This window comes from Heptranchias perlo, chromosome 14, assembly GCF_035084215.1.
Source record: "Heptranchias perlo isolate sHepPer1 chromosome 14, sHepPer1.hap1, whole genome shotgun sequence".
Lineage (NCBI taxonomy): Eukaryota > Metazoa > Chordata > Chondrichthyes > Hexanchiformes > Hexanchidae > Heptranchias > Heptranchias perlo.
Window position 1 is genome coordinate 72232530 of NC_090338.1, and position 18044 is coordinate 72250573.

Sequence of the window (18044 nt, forward strand, 5' to 3'; positions counted from 1 at the left end):
CTGGTCTGAATCTGTGCTATGAATGTCAGCCCATATACTCCTTAGATGGACATCAATAGCATCTAGTATCTTGGGGGAGAAATTGTTGTTGCACCTGTTGGCTGGGCAGAAAATGGACCCAGAAAGTACCAATTTCTGGGGGCTTTGCCCCACTCCCTAAAAGCACCTGAAAGACGTCTGATCCCATATTGGGTCGGGTGATTTTTCAGGCATCCCTGGTGGCCGCCTAGAACATATGTAAATGAGGGAGGGGGGGGTCTAACGCCTGTTTTAGGTCCTCTCTGCTAAATTGACCAAAGCTGAGTGAGTAAATTTAAAAATAAAACATTTGATGTAGAGCAGGGGTGCCTTTTCAGGTCCTTTCCCATTGTCATCCCGGAATTTGGTTAAATTTGGGGAAAAAACCTGACGGATACAGGGTCCACTTTAGATTGTGCCCCTCCCAACCATCGTGGGCCCTCCGCTTGCATTCCGCCTTCAATCACCACCAGCCTTTCGGGACATTGAGTCAAACTAAAAGGCCAGAAGTTGGAATCACACTTTAAGTGAGGAAGTCACTGCACTGGGGACATACCAGGGATACTTGCTAAACCTGTGGATGGAAGGTCGCCAGGAATCTGGAACATTTTGTAAAACATTCAATAAAATCCAAATGAGAACTTGCCGTGCATACTGGGATTCTGCATGGAAAGGGGAGGAAATCTCTCCCTCTGACATGCCTAGAAACTTCTCATTTAAAATTGTTGTTGGGTATTTTTTAACAATCTTTCCACAACTTTCTGACAGTGATCTACTCTCAGCTACATGGACCTGTGGTGAGTCTGACAGTATTGCAGCTTCATGTGATTCCACTGTTGGTCTTATCATAGGGTTTCTATGATAAAACTTTCCTTGCTTCTTTCTGCAGAGAAGATTGGACTGTGGCAGGCTAGGTTTCATTAATGAACACAGGAGTACACATGAAAGTTTGAACGTCAACCAAAGCCGCATTTCCTGTTTCACCTGTTGATAGGGTTGCCAACCCTCCAGGATTGTCCTTTTATATAGAAATAGGAGCAGCAGTAGGCCATACAAACCCTCGAACCTGCTCCGCCATTCAATAAGATCATGGCTGATCTTCGATCTCAACTCCACTTCCCCGCCCGATCCCCATATCCCTTGATTCCCCCAGAGTCCAAAAATCTATCGATCTCCACCTTGTATATACTCAACGACTGAGTATTCACAGCTCTCTGGGGTAGCGAATTCCAAAGATTCACAACCCTCTGAGTAAAGAAATTCTTTCTCATCCCAGTCTTAAATGGCTGACCCCTTATCATGAGACTTTGCCCCCTTGTTCTAGACTCTCCAGCCAGGGGAAACAACCTCTCAGCATCTACCGTGTCAAGCCCCCTCATAATCTTATATGTTTCAATGAGATCACCTCTCATTCCTCTAAACTATAGACAGTATAGGCCCATTCTACTTAATCTATCCTCATAGGACAACCTTCTCATCCCAGGAATCAATCTAGTGAACCTTTGTTGCACTGCCTCCAAGGCAAGTTTATCCTAAGGAGACCAAAACTGTACACAATACTCCAGGTGTGGTCTCACCAAAGCCCTGTACAATTGTAGCAAGACTTCCTTACTCTTGTACTCCAACCCCCTTGCAATGAAGGCCAACATGCCATTAGTCTTCCTAATTTCTTGCTGTACCTGCATGCTAAGTTTCTATGTTTCTTATACGAGGACACCCAAATCCCTCTGAACACCAACAATTAATAGTTTCTCACCATTTAAAAAATATTCTGTTTTTCTATTCTTTCTACCAAAGTGGATAATTTCACATTTCCCCACATTATGCTCCATCTGCCACCTTTGCCCATTCACTTAACCTGTCTATATCCCTGTGCAGACTCTTTGTGTCCTCCTCGCAGCTTACTTTCCCACTTAGCTTTGTATTGTCAGCAAACTTGGATACATTACACTCGGTCCCTTCATCTAAGTCATTAATATAGATTGTAAATAGCTGAGGCCCAAGCACCGATCCTTGCGGCACCCTAATAGTTACAGAAGGCCAACTTGAAAATGACCCGTTGACTGCTACTCTTTGTTTTCTGTCCGTTAACCAATCCTCTATCCCTGCTAATATATCACCCCCAATCCCATGAATTCTGGAGTCTCCGGGAATTAAAGATTAATCTCCTGGACACTGTTTCAAGCAACCCGGGAGGAAAATCATAAAATAATTGTGTGTGTTTTCTTAATTTTCTTTGAGCACTTTCGTTGATCAGTTATAAAATGATTGGAGATTGGGGGAAAAGGCCTGTTTGATTGGGTGGGATGGTTGGAGGCAGGAGGTCATATGATGAAACCTCCAGGAATGCGTCCAGAGTTGGCAACCTTACCCGTTGCTCTTGTATTCTTTTTTTTTAGGGCAGCACTGCTGATCACGTATATATCGATAATCTATTTTATATAATAGTGGGCATGGATATCGGTCACATGTCGTAACTCCGCTGAGAGAAATACCTTTCTGGATTGGAAAGTGGTAGCTGGTTCCCTCCGGAGAAGCTGGGCTTTGGCCCTGGTCGGGGTGTTCTGTATGGGAACGTGTTGGCATTCAACGCAGAGTCAACTGGTCGAGGAAAAGCCCTCTGAGAAAAATCTGAAGGAGAATTGGATAAAACATCTTCAGTCTCTGCAAGTAGACTCTACATCCTGGAACTCAGTGCTTATGTTTCCAATGTAGCAGATCCAATTATTTCCTTTTCAAAAAAGCCTTTTAATTGTCCCAACACTTTTTTCTCAATGTCTCAACATGTTCACGGGAATTAAGAAAGGGTTAAATTATGGGGTACAGTCTCCAACCAGTGCTGTGTCTGTACGAACCCAACACCAAACCAGAAGGTGTTAATAAAGTGCAAGGAGGAATTTAATACAGGTGTATTAATGTTCACATGGGAACAGAGCCGGTCAGAAAATATACATTTCCTATTGGCAGGTGCGGACTATGTATTTCTGGCACTAGTACCTTGGTACAAATAAAGTTTCCGTAAAAGTGCAGCATATGTTGTATTCCCTGGAATTTAGAAGATTAAGGGGTGATTTGATCAAAGTTTTCAAGATATTAAGGGGAACTGATAGGGTAGATGGAGAGAAACTATTTCCACTGGTTGGGCAGTCTAGGACTAGGGGACATAGCCTAAAAATTAGAGCCAGGACTTTCAGGAGTGAAGTTATGAAATACTTCTACACGCAATGGGTGGTAGAAGTTTGGAAAGCTCTTCCGCAAACAGCAGTTGATGCTAGCTCAATTGTTAATTTCAAAACTGAAACTGATAGATTTTTGTTAACCAAAGGTATTGAGGGATATGGGGCTAAGGCAGGTATATGAAGTTAGGTCACAGATCAGCCCTGATCTCATTGAATGGCGGAACATGCTTGAAGAGCTAAATGGCCTACTCCTGTTCCTATGTATAGCTGTTTAAAATGCTGTGGATCACACTGTGGCCTATTGGAAGGGGGCATACACCAGTCAAAGGATTACAGCTCGCATTTAATATCTTAAATAATAGCTCATCCATCCCAGCCATGTGCCTCGGATCAGGTTGCACTCAGAAAGAAAGTCAAGTACCCTGGTTGAAGATTAGGGTTTCAATCTCCTAACTAAAGTCCTGTCTTTTGTAGAACAGTTGGTGCAATATTGGTGAGGATTCAAGGCCAGTGTTTTAACCACCAACTGGTTGACTATAGTCTGATAAGAGAAGCAGCAATTTAAAGTAAAAAAAAACTGAATAAGTTATTAATAAAATCAAGAGGAACAGGATTAGGTCATTCAGCCCCTTTAGCCTGTTCTGCTAGTCAATTAGATCATGGCTGATCTGCATCCTAACTCCATTTACCCGCCTTGGTTCCATATCCCTTGTACCCTTCCCTAACAAAAATCTATCAATCTGAGTTTTGAAATTTTCAATTGACCCCCAGCATCAACAGCTTTTTGGGGGAGAGAGTTCCAGATTTTCACTACCCTTTATGTGAAGAAGTGCTTTCTGACATCACCCCTGAATGGCCTAGCTGTAATTTTAAGGTTATACCCCCTTGTTTTGGACTCCCTCATCAGAGGAAATAGTTTCTCTCTATCTACCTATTAAATACTTTAATCATCTTAACCACCTCAATTAGATCACCCTTAATTTTCTATACTCAAGGAAATACAAGCCTAGTCTATGCAACCTGCCCTTATAATTTAACCCTTTTAGTCCTGGTATTATTCTAGTGAATCTGCAATGCATCCCCTCTAAGGCCAATATATCTTTCCTGAGGTGCTGTGCCCAGAACTGAATGCAATACTCCAGATGTGGTCTAACCAGAGCTTTGTACAACTGTAACATAACTTCCACCCATAAACAGCAGACAGTAAATGTAAACCAGGAAGTTACAATAAGGATCTCAGCATCTTATGGAGCGTATCATGTCAAAACACCTCAAGGTGCTTCACACAATAAATGACTTTTGAAGTGCAGACTGTTATAGGAAATATTTAGAGCTCTCTGTGTAAATTCAGAGTTTTATCTGTATAATTAGCAGCAGACGTGTATATTGAAAGAGGTTTTCTTTGCAATGTGCGGAACTGCCAGACAGCACTGAACATGGGCATAAAGTGGCCACTCAGATCAACAGTTTATTTATCGATGGTTCACTTGTTCAACCTCCATGTACAAATAGGAATTCCCATCATTCCACGGGAGAGTGACAAAATGAGTGTCCCATTAAGATTTCATGTCATGTGCGGTTGCCTAAGTCATCCACACTCAACTGTACGTAAGTCCCCATCCTTCGAGTCTCCACTCTTTGCCTCCCCGCCCTTCGCCTCCCTGCCCTTCGTGTCCTTTCTCCCTGTGTTGGCAGGAGCCTTGCATGCTACCCACTGGGGTTTATTTTAACCTCTATCACCGGGCAAAAAGTGGGTGATAGCGAATCGCAGCCCGTTTTGCACCTCCCTGACTTTCGTTTCCATGATTTGGGGGAACAGGCTGATAATTCGCTGGCACTTGTCTTTTGCCTTGTGATAAAAGTTAAAATTACCCCCAGTATTTACCTAAAGCAGACAATGTTTGATTTTGCCTTCTGTTGGCTGTTTTCTCTTTAATCATAGAGTCAAGCAATACAGAAGGGGGCCAATGGGCCCATCGTGCCTGTACCGGCTCTTTGAAAGAGCTATCCGATTAGTCCCATTCCCCTGCTTTTTCCCCATAGCCCTGCAATCTTTTCCTTTTCAATTACTTATCCAATTCCCTTTTGAAAGTTACTATTGAATCTGCTTCCACCACCCTTTCAGGCAATGCATTCCAGATCATAACAACTCACTGCACAAAAAAATTTCTCCTCATCTCCCCTCTGATTCTTCTGCCAATGGAAACAGTTTCTCCTCACTTATTCTAGCAAAACCACTCATAATTTTGAACACCTTTATTAAATCTCCCCTTAACCTTCTCTGCTCTAAGGAGAACAATCCCAACTTCTCTAGTCTATCCACCAGATTGAAGTCCCACATCCCTGGCACCATTCTAACTCAGTATACTTATGTATCTGCAGTCCAGGCCCTTTTTGCTGAGCACACAGTGTTAGATTTATGTAGGCGTAACAAGACTGTGAATAAACCTACTACTAAAGAGATGTTAACAAACTGGGTACTGGTCCTTATGTTGCTATCTGGTAGGATCCACCAGGAAACGTCTGTACTTGCTCTACCTGATAGTGACCATCAAATGAGCCAATACATGGAGGATTCCTTTTGAAGGAAGCTACCTGGAGCACTTTGCATATATTCACAAAGTGTTATAGTCTTGACCCTACAGCATTTTAGTGCTGTTGTCTCTCCAAGCCAGCCTGAAAATAAAAGACCGAATATCCGTTTGGAATAGGAATAAATGAAGAAGAATATTAGTTCATCTATTCTATGTGCGGTCTTCCTCAATCGCCAAAAGAGCTGTGAGTTCTACTTGCAAAATTCTAACTGGCTGCTTCTTGATATTCCTGGGAGCTAGTTGAGCGACCCAGTTTTTGAATATGTTACAATGCTCTTGCTGTTACACTCATTCTCAACGTTACCTCCACTGGTCAAGATATAGGGAGAAAATATTGGATAGAGCCTATTATTGGGTGGGGGTAGCCCGATCCGCTATTACCCCGTGCCCAATGGCCTCTGCGCAGGCAGGACGAGACTTTCGTGAGGCCTGAGGACTTACCTTCAAGCAGCGTTCCGAATCAGTGTTGACACGAGCATTCCATGGAATCCGCACTTTTCACTTGCAGGGGGAGCCCCAATCTCGTAAAGGCAGGCTGTCTCTTAAAAATCTCTTATAGGGAACTGGTGCCTGTTATTTGCTGAAAATAACAGTCGGCTGTCTGCACGGAGATCAGACATCGCTCATGCAAAACACAGATGCAACTCCCATCCCTATGTTTACAAACTGATGAGTTATGTTAAAACATTGAATAAAGGTTTCGCACTACTAAATCCCACATCCTCCGAACTGCATGCCAGACCTCACCAATTTGCCGGTCTGAGTTCGTACCAGGCCTGCGAGAGTGCATGCACCAAGGTACCAAGGTTCTCTGCTGATGCACTAGAGGCCTTTGTGCAAGAGATGGACAGAAGGAGGGACATCCTATATCCACAGTGGTGGGGGGGGGAGGGGGGGCAAGAGGCCCTCCAGACATTTACCCAAAAGGCAGTGGGAGACAGCAGGGGACGAAGTCAATGCCAGGCCCACAGCATCATGATCATGGATGCAGTGCAGGAAGAAGTTCAATGCTTTGACATGAGTGGTTAAGGTGAGTGAGGTCAACTGTCAAGTGGTGTCTTCTACCAACTGCTCCACCCACTACAGCCCCCATCACCCACATACCAACAAACTCTTTCCATCAGTACTCAACTCTTCCAATCAGATGCTTCCTCTCACCCTTACACATTACCACTGTTGCAAGCTGCCCACCCACAACTCACAGGTCATACACACTAGCAGCTATTCAATCATGACAGGCACATCACCCAGACACCGCTTTCTTGCAGGAGAAGGTGGCGCATATCGGGTGGCAGCAAGTGGCAGTGGCATTTAGTCCCTCGAGCCTGTTCCGCCATTTAATGAGATCATGGTGGACCTGTGACCTCACACTCCATATACCCACCTTAGCCCCATATCCCTTAATACCCTTGGTTCACAGAAATCTATCAATCTCAGATTTAGAATTCACAATTGAGCTAGTATCGACTGCCATTTGCAGAAGAGCGTTCCAAACCTCTCCCACCCTTTTCGTGTAGAAGCATTTCCTAACTTCACTCCTGCACGTCCTGGTTCTAAATGTTAGGCTATGTCTCCTAGTCTTAGTATTCAAGTATAGGAGACCTCCAAAAACAGTTACAAATGTCTCAGCAGCCAGAAGCAATAATCCAGCCACTAACCTGTAAATCCTGTATGGTCCCTTTAAATAGCGCTGGTGGGGGTCATCCAGGCACTCTAAGACACGTTCAGATGGTCAGGGTTAAGACTGTGCGTTGAGTTGAGCGTTAAGTCCCAAAATGGTGTCTATCTCTTTAAATCAGCGTTGCACACTGTATCCATTTTCTCCTTACTTTACATGCTTCCGGCGTTCGGTATTATGCGTATGCGCTAACTCCTATACCAAGATGGCGTCTGGCGCACATCATGCAGGAAACATGCGTGCACAGCGAAGAGGCCACCTTGGAGAGGCCATGTAGCACCAAAACAACGGGCGCTACATGGTCCAATTTAGCGCCCATAATTTATAATAAAGCTTTATACCCACCAGAGTAAGGGCAGATCAGCTGAACAAAATGACTGCATGCTATAAAGGAATAGTTGTCTACCGGCAATTTTTCCCTTGTGAGATGATGGCAAATTCCAAGCTGGAATGGACATTGACCTTGCTCCATCCTTGGGAGAAGGTGTGTAATCTGACATCCCGCACGCAACAGGAAGCCGAGACCCCTAGACACAGAGGGGTAATTTTAACCTAACCCACCCGGCGGGAAAATGACAGGGTTGGGTGAAGCGCTGGTTTTTGCACTCTGTCCGATTTTATTCTCCTTTGAAGTGAGTAGAGAGTAATATTGGGCGGGGTGCAAAAACCAGCGTTCCACCCGATCCCGTGGGATTCCTGCCCCCAGAAGGTTTTCTGGGAGTAGACAGTGCTGCAGCTTGGAGCAGGGAGCGACACGTGCTACATCTTAATAAAACAAAATGTCACATTTACAATATGACATTTGGTAATTAAGATCTTACAATCTTATTCTTACAAAGAATGAAAAGGAATACCGTGGCACAAATACAGATAGAAACATGTCTGATCATTGTTTACTCACTCTCCTCTTCTTCCTGAGAATAGAAAGACAGGTATATACTGTTCAGAGAACATCCTTGAAGTTCAATTTATACAGAGTAACAAAAATCTGAAATGCTGTCCAAGTCTACATTTTTAATTATTAATTATTTTAATTTGTTCTAGTGAATAATAGAACATTTTTTGAACCACACTTACCTCAAACCTTCTGTCTGGGAGACTTGGCCTGAAGAAAGAAAGCACACAGAGATTAATATTTCTGTAAATTATACTGAAAGGGAGCGCTCCAGGTGAGATCAGTGATCTTTCACCTGTGGGGTCTGGGTTTCAATCCAATCCAGATTTAACCCTATGGCAGCTGGAAGGGACCAGTGTGAAATGGGTTTCGCCATGTTAATCCAGTAACCAGTGAGTGTATTCCACAGCACAAGATGGCAATATTTTGTTTTTTTAGTTTTCATTAGTCATTAAATGCATGACGAAGATTATCCCTTGCAATACAATACTAGCTTCTCCTAACTGCTAATTCAGAAACTAACATCAGCTTATTTATCAATTAAATATTAAGACGTTTACAAAATCCAACTTAATAAACTTCCATCAGTTAGGCATCTTAAAATGAGAACGAACAAAATATATCCCATTTCCATTTTAAATGTATTTCTCTTTCTTTGTGACACAGACTATTTCTGGGCCGAGAGGCTGTACTGGAGATCTGTTCCTTTCCACCTGCCCAGATCAGCCTGTGGCCTCTCTCTCGGAGGTCAACAAGCGCACCACAGGCAGATGCAACCTCCTAACTTCCCATGTGGCACAATATCGAGACTCAGCTCAACCCCTCCCTTGAAATCAGGAACTCATTCTGCGGAGAATCAAACAAACCCACATCCTTTATCCGGTAATCTCATGACGTGACATGCTTGAACACCATTTATTTTGTCACTTGTTTTCTATTGCTGAGACTACTTCAAAACATGCGGGTAACCCCATCAGCTCATTCCCCTGATAGCTCAACTAGTTAAGTGAGCAACTAAACCATATGAACAAAGAGGCTCAATCATTGGTGTGTACTGAATTATCTGATCTGAGCTGAAGTGGGGGTAGGGGCACAATAATTGGCCTCAGCTCCCCTGGAATAGCAGCCAGGTGCCCCGATCACTATCCAGTTACCAATGCGGGGAAAATCTGCAGGTGGTGAAGTTGAGAGCCTGCGATGCCCCGTGTGGTTGAACAGCTCTGCCAACACTCACTGTCTTGGCTCATGTTTGGAGAATGGCTGCTTGTGCGAGGATCTAGAAGGTGACCGTGGAATTCCCTGGCAGGAACAGCAATAATCGACCTCCATGCCTTCAAGAGAGGTGGGGAAACGGGGGGTAAAAAGCAGGAAGAAAAATATAAGGCCCTTTTTCCCCTAATCTGGCCAGGAGGAGGCATACCGGCAGCACAGACTGAGAGGATGTGGGGTTTGACCTGTGACCCGACAAACAGAGGCCTAGATTTTCTGCGCAGGATAAGTTTAACATCAGCAACTGCGGGTAACCGCTGGCGTTTAAATAACGCCAATGGGAAAGTCTAGTCTTTACAAGCCTTCAATCTCAGCTACTCTGTTGTGAGGTGCCATGTGGTGTCAGGGGACTTCACAAGTATCATCCCTAGCAGTTGGTTTGACACCTGCATTGGTTGAGGCCGAGCAGTCAATCACTGCCCTCCTTCTCAGAACAGGGTGAAGCGGTTTTGGGGAAAGCCAAAACTTATTTACCTGCTATAAAAAGTTGAGATCTCGTAGCGAAAAAGACAAATGCTACCAGCAGTTATTTTGAGTGCTAATAAAGGTGACTGACTTCATCAAGCAACGTTTAGCAGTCTCATTTTTGTTACTCTCACTGAGCCTTCTGAATGTCCATTTTCTATTATTTCCCTGAAATCGGATCAAAAGAATCAGGTGAACAAATACTTTTTCAAGTCAAAAATAAAAAGATCTTCATAAAACTTTGGGCTTGAAATCATAGAATGATACAGCACACAAGGAGACCATTTGGCCCATCCTCCTTGGCCGTCTTTTTGAAAGAGCTATCCAATTAGTCCTACTCCCCTGCTCTTTCCCCATTGCCCTGTAAATCTTTCCTTTTCAAGTATTTGTCCAATTCCCTTTTGAAAGTTACTATTGAATCTGCTTCCACCGCCCTTTCAGGCTGTGCATTCCAGATCATAACAACTCGCTGCTTAAAAAAAGGTCTCCCTATCTCCCCTCTGGTTCTTCTGCCAATTATCTTAAATCTGTGTCCTCTGGTTACCGACCCTCCTGCCAGTGGAAACAGTTTCTCTCTGTCTACTTTATCAAAACCTCTCATAATTTTAATCACTTCAATTAAATCTCCCCTTAACCTCCTCTGCTCCAAGGAGAACAACTTCAGCTTCTCCAGTCTCTCCAAATAACTGAATTGCCTCATCCTTGGTACCATTCTAATAAATCTCCCCTGCATCCTCTCCATTGCCTTGATATCTCTTAATTCAGAAATCATAGGAAGTTAAATAAAAATCAGTGTGCTGAGTGTGTCAGTGGGCGATGGACGAAATCTCTGAGTGGCAATGTTTTGGTTACATAGCAGAAGGGCACGTGATGTGCCAAACGTCATTCTACTCCCTGTGGAGGCAGAGATTCTTTATCTTATGATCTCCTTTGGCTTAAAGATGATTGCAGGTAATTTGCTCAGGCGTTCTCCCAATCAGCCGCTGTAACTTAGGGCTGAACCCCGAATACGCGGTTTATCCAGGGTTTCCGTCGGACATACTACAGCTGATCGGGAGAAGCACCGGGGAAATTCCTGGCAGATGTTGCCGGTTTAGGGTTTCATCGGGTTTAATGCTAAAATCAGAAGGCTGAACTATTATCAGTTAAGTCAACAGTACAAGATAATCTCGATTACTGAACAAAATAGGAATTACTGAACAGCGTTGAAATTTCCAGTCAAATCAAATCGACTGCCTGTACTACCTGCTGCACCTGTCCCATCTTAACCTGCAACTGAAGGCCCCCCTGTGCTACCTGCTGCGCCTGTCCCACCTTAACCTGCCACTGAAGGCCCCCCTGTGCTACCTGCTGCGCCTGTCCCATCTTAACCTGCCACTGAAGGCCCCCCTGTACTACCTGCTGCACCTGCCCCACCTTAACCTGCCACTGAAGGCCCCCCTGTACTACCTGCTGCACCTGCCCCACCTTAACCTGCCACTGAAGGCCCCCTGTGCTACCTGCTGCGCCTGTCCCACCTTAATCTGCCACTAAAGGCCTCCCTGTACTACCTGCTGCGCCTGTCCCACCTTAACCTGCCACTGAAGACCCCCAAGGAAAACCTGCTTCATTTGTATCTCCTTAGACCCATGGGTGAGTTTTTCAATTCTTTTCTGTCGATTCCCTTTCACAGACACATTTACGCTTCAGGAGTGAAAGTTACAGTGATACCTATGTGACTGATGTTCACAAGTTTTTTTAAATTCGTTCATGGGATGTGGGCGTCGCTGGCAAAGCCAGCATTTATTGCCCATCCCTAATTGCCCTTGAGAAGGTGGTGGTGAGCCGCCTTCTTGAACTGCTGCAGTCCGTGTGGTGAAGGTTCTCCCACAGTGCTGTTAGGTAGAGAGTTCCAGGATCTTGACCCAGCGACGATGAAGGAACGGCGATATATTTCCAAGTCGGGATGGTGTGTGACTTGGAGGGGAACGTACAGGTGGTGTTGTTCCTATGTGCCTGCTGCCCTTGTCCTTCTAGGTGGTAGAGGTCGCGGGTTTGGGAGGTGCTGTCGAAGAAGCCATGGCGAGTTGCTGCAGTGCATCCTGTGGATGGTACACACTGCAGCCACAGTGCGCCGGTGGTGAAGGGAGTGAATGTTTAGGGTGATGGGGTGCCAATCAAGCGGGCTGCTTTGTCCTGGATGGTGTCGAGCTTCTTGAGTGTTGTTGGAGATGCACTCATCCAGGCAAGTGGAGAGTATTCCATCACACTCCTGACTTGTGCGACCTGCTGCGCCTGTCCCACCTTAACCTGCCACTGAAGGCCCCCCTGTGCTACCTGCTGCGCCTGTCCCATCTTAACCTGCCACTGAAGGCCCCCCTGTACTACCTGCTGCACCTGCCCCACCTTAACCTGCCACTGAAGGCCCCCCTGTACTACCTGCTGCACCTGCCCCACCTTAACCTGCCACTGAAGGCCCCCTGTGCTACCTGCTGCGCCTGTCCCACCTTAATCTGCCACTAAAGGCCTCCCTGTACTACCTGCTGCGCCTGTCCCACCTTAACCTGCCACTGAAGACCCCCAAGGAAAACCTGCTTCATTTGTATCTCCTTAGACCCATGGGTGAGTTTTTCAATTCTTTTCTGTCGATTCCCTTTCACAGACACATTTACGCTTCAGGAGTGAAAGTTACAGTGATACCTATGTGACTGATGTTCACAAGTTTTTTTAAATTCGTTCATGGGATGTGGGCGTCGCTGGCAAAGCCAGCATTTATTGCCCATCCCTAATTGCCCTTGAGAAGGTGGTGGTGAGCCGCCTTCTTGAACTGCTGCAGTCCGTGTGGTGAAGGTTCTCCCACAGTGCTGTTAGGTAGAGAGTTCCAGGATCTTGACCCAGCGACGATGAAGGAACGGCGATATATTTCCAAGTCGGGATGGTGTGTGACTTGGAGGGGAACGTACAGGTGGTGTTGTTCCTATGTGCCTGCTGCCCTTGTCCTTCTAGGTGGTAGAGGTCGCGGGTTTGGGAGGTGCTGTCGAAGAAGCCATGGCGAGTTGCTGCAGTGCATCCTGTGGATGGTACACACTGCAGCCACAGTGCGCCGGTGGTGAAGGGAGTGAATGTTTAGGGTGATGGGGTGCCAATCAAGCGGGCTGCTTTGTCCTGGATGGTGTCGAGCTTCTTGAGTGTTGTTGGAGATGCACTCATCCAGGCAAGTGGAGAGTATTCCATCACACTCCTGACTTGTGCCTTGGAGATGGTGGAAAGCCTTTGGGGAGTCAGGAGAGGAGTCACTCACCACAGAATACCCAGCCTCTGTCCTGCTCTTGCAGCCACAGTATTTATGTGGCTGGTCCAGTTCAGTTTCTGGTCAATGGTGACCCCTAGGATGTTGATGGTGGGGGATTCGGCGATGGTAATGCCGTTGAATGTCAAGGGGAGGTGGTTGGACTCTCTCTGTTGGAGATGGTCATTGCCTGGCACTTGTCTGGCGCGAATGTTACTTGCCACTTATTAGCCCAAGTCAAGTGGTGAATGTAGCAAAGGATGTTAAGCACATTAAAAAAAACATTCCTCCATTATCATAACAGTGAAAGAGTGGTTAGAGAAGAAATTAGGAACCTACAGGATAAAAATGAAACTGTAGTTGGAGGATAGCTGAAATATTAATTGAAAATTTACTGGAAGTATGTTTATCAAAGAAGATAATACAAACTCAAAAGAAATTAGGGATAGTATTAGATCCAAAGAGGAGACATATAAAATTGCCAGAAAAAGCAGCAAGCCTGAGGATTGGGAGCAGTTCAGAATTCAGCAAAGGAGGACAAAGAGATTCATTAAGAGGGGAAAAATAGAGTATGAGAGTAAACTAGCAGGGAACACAAAAACTGACTGTAAAAGCTTCGATAAATATGTCAAGAGAAAAAGATTAGTGAAGACAATGTAGGTCCCTTACAGGCAGAAATGGGGGAAATTATAATGGGGAACAAAGAAATGGCAGAACAATTAAACACATACTTTGGTTCTGTCTTCACAAAGGATGACATAAATAACCTGCCAGAAATATTAGGGAACCAAGGGTCTGGTGAGAGAACTGAAGGAAATCAGTATTAGTAAAAAAAATAGTGCTAGGGAAATTAATGGGGCTAAAGGCTGACAAATCCCCAGGGCATGATAATCTACATCCTAGAGTACTAAAGGAAGTGGCCCTGGAAATATTGGATGCATTGGTGATTATCTTCCAAAATTCTATAGACTCTGGAACTGTTCCTACAGATTGGAGGGTGGCAAATGTAACCCCACTATTTAAAAAAGGAGGGAGAAAGAAACAGGGAATTACAGATCAGTCAGCCTAACATCAGTAGTGGGGAAAATGCTAGAGTCTATTATAAAAGATGTGATAACAGAACACTTGGAGGGCATTAACGGGATTGGACAAAGTCAGCATGGGTTTATGAAAGGGAAATCATGTTTAATAAATCTACTGGAGTTTTTTAAGGATGTAACTAGTAGAATAGGGGAGAACCAGTGAATGTGGTGTATTTGGATTTTCAGAAGGTCCCACACAAAAGGTTAGTGTACAAAATTAAAGCACATGGGATTGGGGGGAATATACTGGCATGGATTAAGAATTGGTTGACAGACAGGAAACAGAGAGTAGGAATAAACGTGTCTTTTTCAGGGTGGCAGGCAGTGACGAGTGGGGTACCGCAGGGATCAGTGCTTGGGCCCCAGCTATTCACAATATATATCAATGATTTGGATGAGGGAACGAAATGTAACATTTCCAAGTTTGCAGATGACACAAAGCTGGAGCGGAATGTGAGCTGTGAGGAGGATGCAAAGAGGCTCCAATGTGATTTAGACAAGTTGGGTGAGTGGGCAAGAACATGGCAGATGCAGTATAATGTGGATAAATGTGAGGTTATCCACTTTGGTTGTAAAAACAGAATAGCAGATTATTATCTGAATGGTGATAGATTGGGAAAAGGGGAGGTGCAACAAGACCTGGGTGTCCTTATACACCAGTCGCTGAAAGCAAGCATTCAGGTGCAGCAAGCAGTTCGGAAGGCGAATGGTATGTTGGCCTTCATTGCAAGAGGATTTGAGTACAGGAACAGGGATGTCTTACTGCAGTTGTACAGGGCCTTGGTGAGACCACATCTGGAGTATTCTGTGCAGTTTTGGTCTCCTTATCTGAGGAAGGATATCCTTGCCATGGAGGGAGTGCAACGAAAGTTTACTAGACTGAATCGTGGGATGGCAGGACTGACGTATGAGGAGAGATTGGGTCGACTAGGCCTATATTCACTAGAGTTTAGAAGAATGAGAGGTGTTCTCATCGAAACATATATAATTCTAACAGGACTAGACAGACTAGATGCAGGGAGGATGTTCTCGATGGATGGGGAGTCCAGAACCAGGGATCACAGTCTCAGGATATGGGGTACGCCATTTAGAACCGAGATGAGGAGAAATTTCTTCACTCAGAGGGTGGTGAACCTGTGGAATTCTCCACCACAGAAGGCAGTGGAGGCCAATCATTGGATGTATTCAAGAAGGATACTATGATCAGTAAGTTCGCTGATGATACAAAAATTGGTAGGGTGGTAAATAGCGAGGAGGATAGCCTCAGTCTGCAGGACGATATAGATGGGTTGGTCAGATGGGCGGAACAGTGGCAAATGGAATTTAACCCGGAAAAGTGCGAGGTGATGCACTTTGGAGGGACTAACAAGGCAAGGGAATACACAATGAATGGGAGGACCCTAGGCAAGGCAGAGGGTCAGAGGGATCTTGGTGTGCAAGTTCACAGATCCCTGAAGGCGGCGGAACAGGTAGATAAGGTGGTAAAGAAGGCATATGGGATACTTGCCTTTATTAGCCGAGGCATAGAATATAAGAGCAAGGAGGTTATGATGGAGCTGTATAAAACACTGGTTAGGCCACAGCTGGAGTACTGTGTGCAGTTCTGGTCGCCACACTACAGGAAGGATGTGATCGCTTTGGAGAGGGTGCAGAGGAGATTCACCAGGATGTTACCAGGGCTGGAGCGCTTCAGCTATGAAGAGAGACTGGGAAGATTGGGTTTGTTTTCCTTGGAGCAGAGGAGGCTGAGGGGGGACATGATTGAGGTGTACAAAATTATGAGGGGCACAGATAGGATGGATTCTAAGGAGCTTTTTCCCTTCGTTGAGGGTTCTATAACAAGGGGACATAGATTCAAGGTAAAAGGCGGGAGGTTTAGAGGGGATTTGAGAAAGAACTTTTTCACCCAGAGGGTGGTTGGAGTCTGGAACTCACTGCCTGAAAGGGTTGTGGAGGCAGGAACCCTCACAACATTCAAGAAGCATTTGGATGAGCACTTGAAATGCCATAGCATACAAGGCTACGGACCAAATGCTGGAATATGGGATTAGAGTAGACAGGGCTGATGGCCGGCGCGGACACGATGGGCCGAAGGGCCTCTATCCGTGCTGTATAACTCTATAAGGAGATAGATATATTTCTTAATGCTAAAGGATCAAGGGATATGGGGAAAAAGCGGGAACAGGGTACTGAGTTCGACGATCAGCCATGATCATTTTGAATGGCGGAGCAGGCTCAAAGGGCCGAATGGCCTACTCTTGCTCCTATTTTCTATGTTTCTAACTTGCTATTCAATTTTGCAGTATCCCTAAATCCTGGAGGGTTTGAAGCCAGTGTGGCAGTGGGAGTGGATAAGTTAAAGGGACTTAAAGACTTTAAACTGCCTGAGTCAGACAGTGTGTATCCTGGAGTCCACAAAGAGACTGAACAGAGCCCAAAACATCGTCACTGGGCGCTGACTCTTTACTCAGTGAGTGATGAGAATGTGGAACTCGCTACCACAAGAAGTGGTTGAGTCGAATAACATAGATGCATTTAAGGGGAAGCTAGATAAGTACATGAAGGAGAAAGGAATAGAAGGATATGTTGATAGGGTGAGATGAAGTAAGATAGGAGGAGGCTCGTGTGGAGCATAAACACTGGCATAGACCTGTTTGGCTGAATGGCCTGTTTGGGTGCTGTAAAAGTCTATGTAATTCTGAGCAAGATTCCCAACTTCTGATTAACCACTCTTTTACTGTTCTGATATTGAAAGAATGTTTTGCATAATGGTTTTTAGTGTATTCATCACTTGTGAATATTCGTCATATAGGTATGATCAACTCCTCAATGATTTTGTCTATATTATTCGCATGGCAGATTATTCCAAATATTTATGACTTTTTATACCTGTTTTGAATTTACTTTTCACTGTAAGGACTCTGGTCTTAATTTCCTGATTTCCTTCAAAGCAATGATGTGAGTTTACCGAACAGTCAGTTTCTATTGTACTTTGCCCTGTGTGGTGGAAAGTGGGGTTGGTTGCAGTAGGATGGGCCCACTATGTTCAGCCTTGTACGTTATCACCTCTTCCCAGCACATCACTGAAACTGTTGGATTGGTCATTTGTGGAAGCATAAACCTTGGGGGGGGTATTTAGAGTTGACTTTGAGAGATGTAACACTGGCTGCGATTCGCTATCCGTTTTGCACAAAGTCAAGATCGACCCCCATGTGCGTAAACCCATCAGTATTGAGTTCTCACACACACGCTGCACAAACTGAAATCAATCAATTAGATCACTAGAAACATAGAAACAAAGAAAATAGGAGCAGGAGTAGGCCATTTGGCCCCTCAAGTCTGCTCCGCCATTCAATATGATCATGGCTGATCCTCTATCTCAATACCATATTCCTGCTCTCTCCCCATACCCCTTGATGCCTTTTGTGTCTAGAAATCTATCTAGCTCCTTCTTAAATATATTCATTGACTTGGCCACCACAGCCTTCTAGGGTAGAGAATACCATAGATTCAGCAGCCTCTGAGTGAAGATATTTCTCCTCATCTCAGTCCTAAATGTCCTACCCCGTATCCTGAGACTGTGACCCCTCGTTCTG

The 18044-nt window shown here is 44.9% G+C and overlaps 1 protein-coding gene across 1 annotated transcript in view; it reads right to left on the reverse strand.

Annotated features, from left to right (window-relative positions):
• The window catches only part of lcp2a (lymphocyte cytosolic protein 2a), a 184405-nt gene that overhangs the window by 17096 nt on the left and 149265 nt on the right, over window positions 1-18044 (reverse strand). Inside the window, exons 14-16 of the mRNA XM_067996567.1 lie at window positions 8547-8574; window positions 8371-8383; window positions 2514-2649 (exon numbers count right to left, since the gene is read on the reverse strand). Of these exons, the coding sequence (XP_067852668.1) occupies window positions 2514-2649; window positions 8371-8383; window positions 8547-8574 (177 nt within the window). The remainder of the gene's footprint in view (window positions 1-2513; window positions 2650-8370; window positions 8384-8546; window positions 8575-18044) is intronic.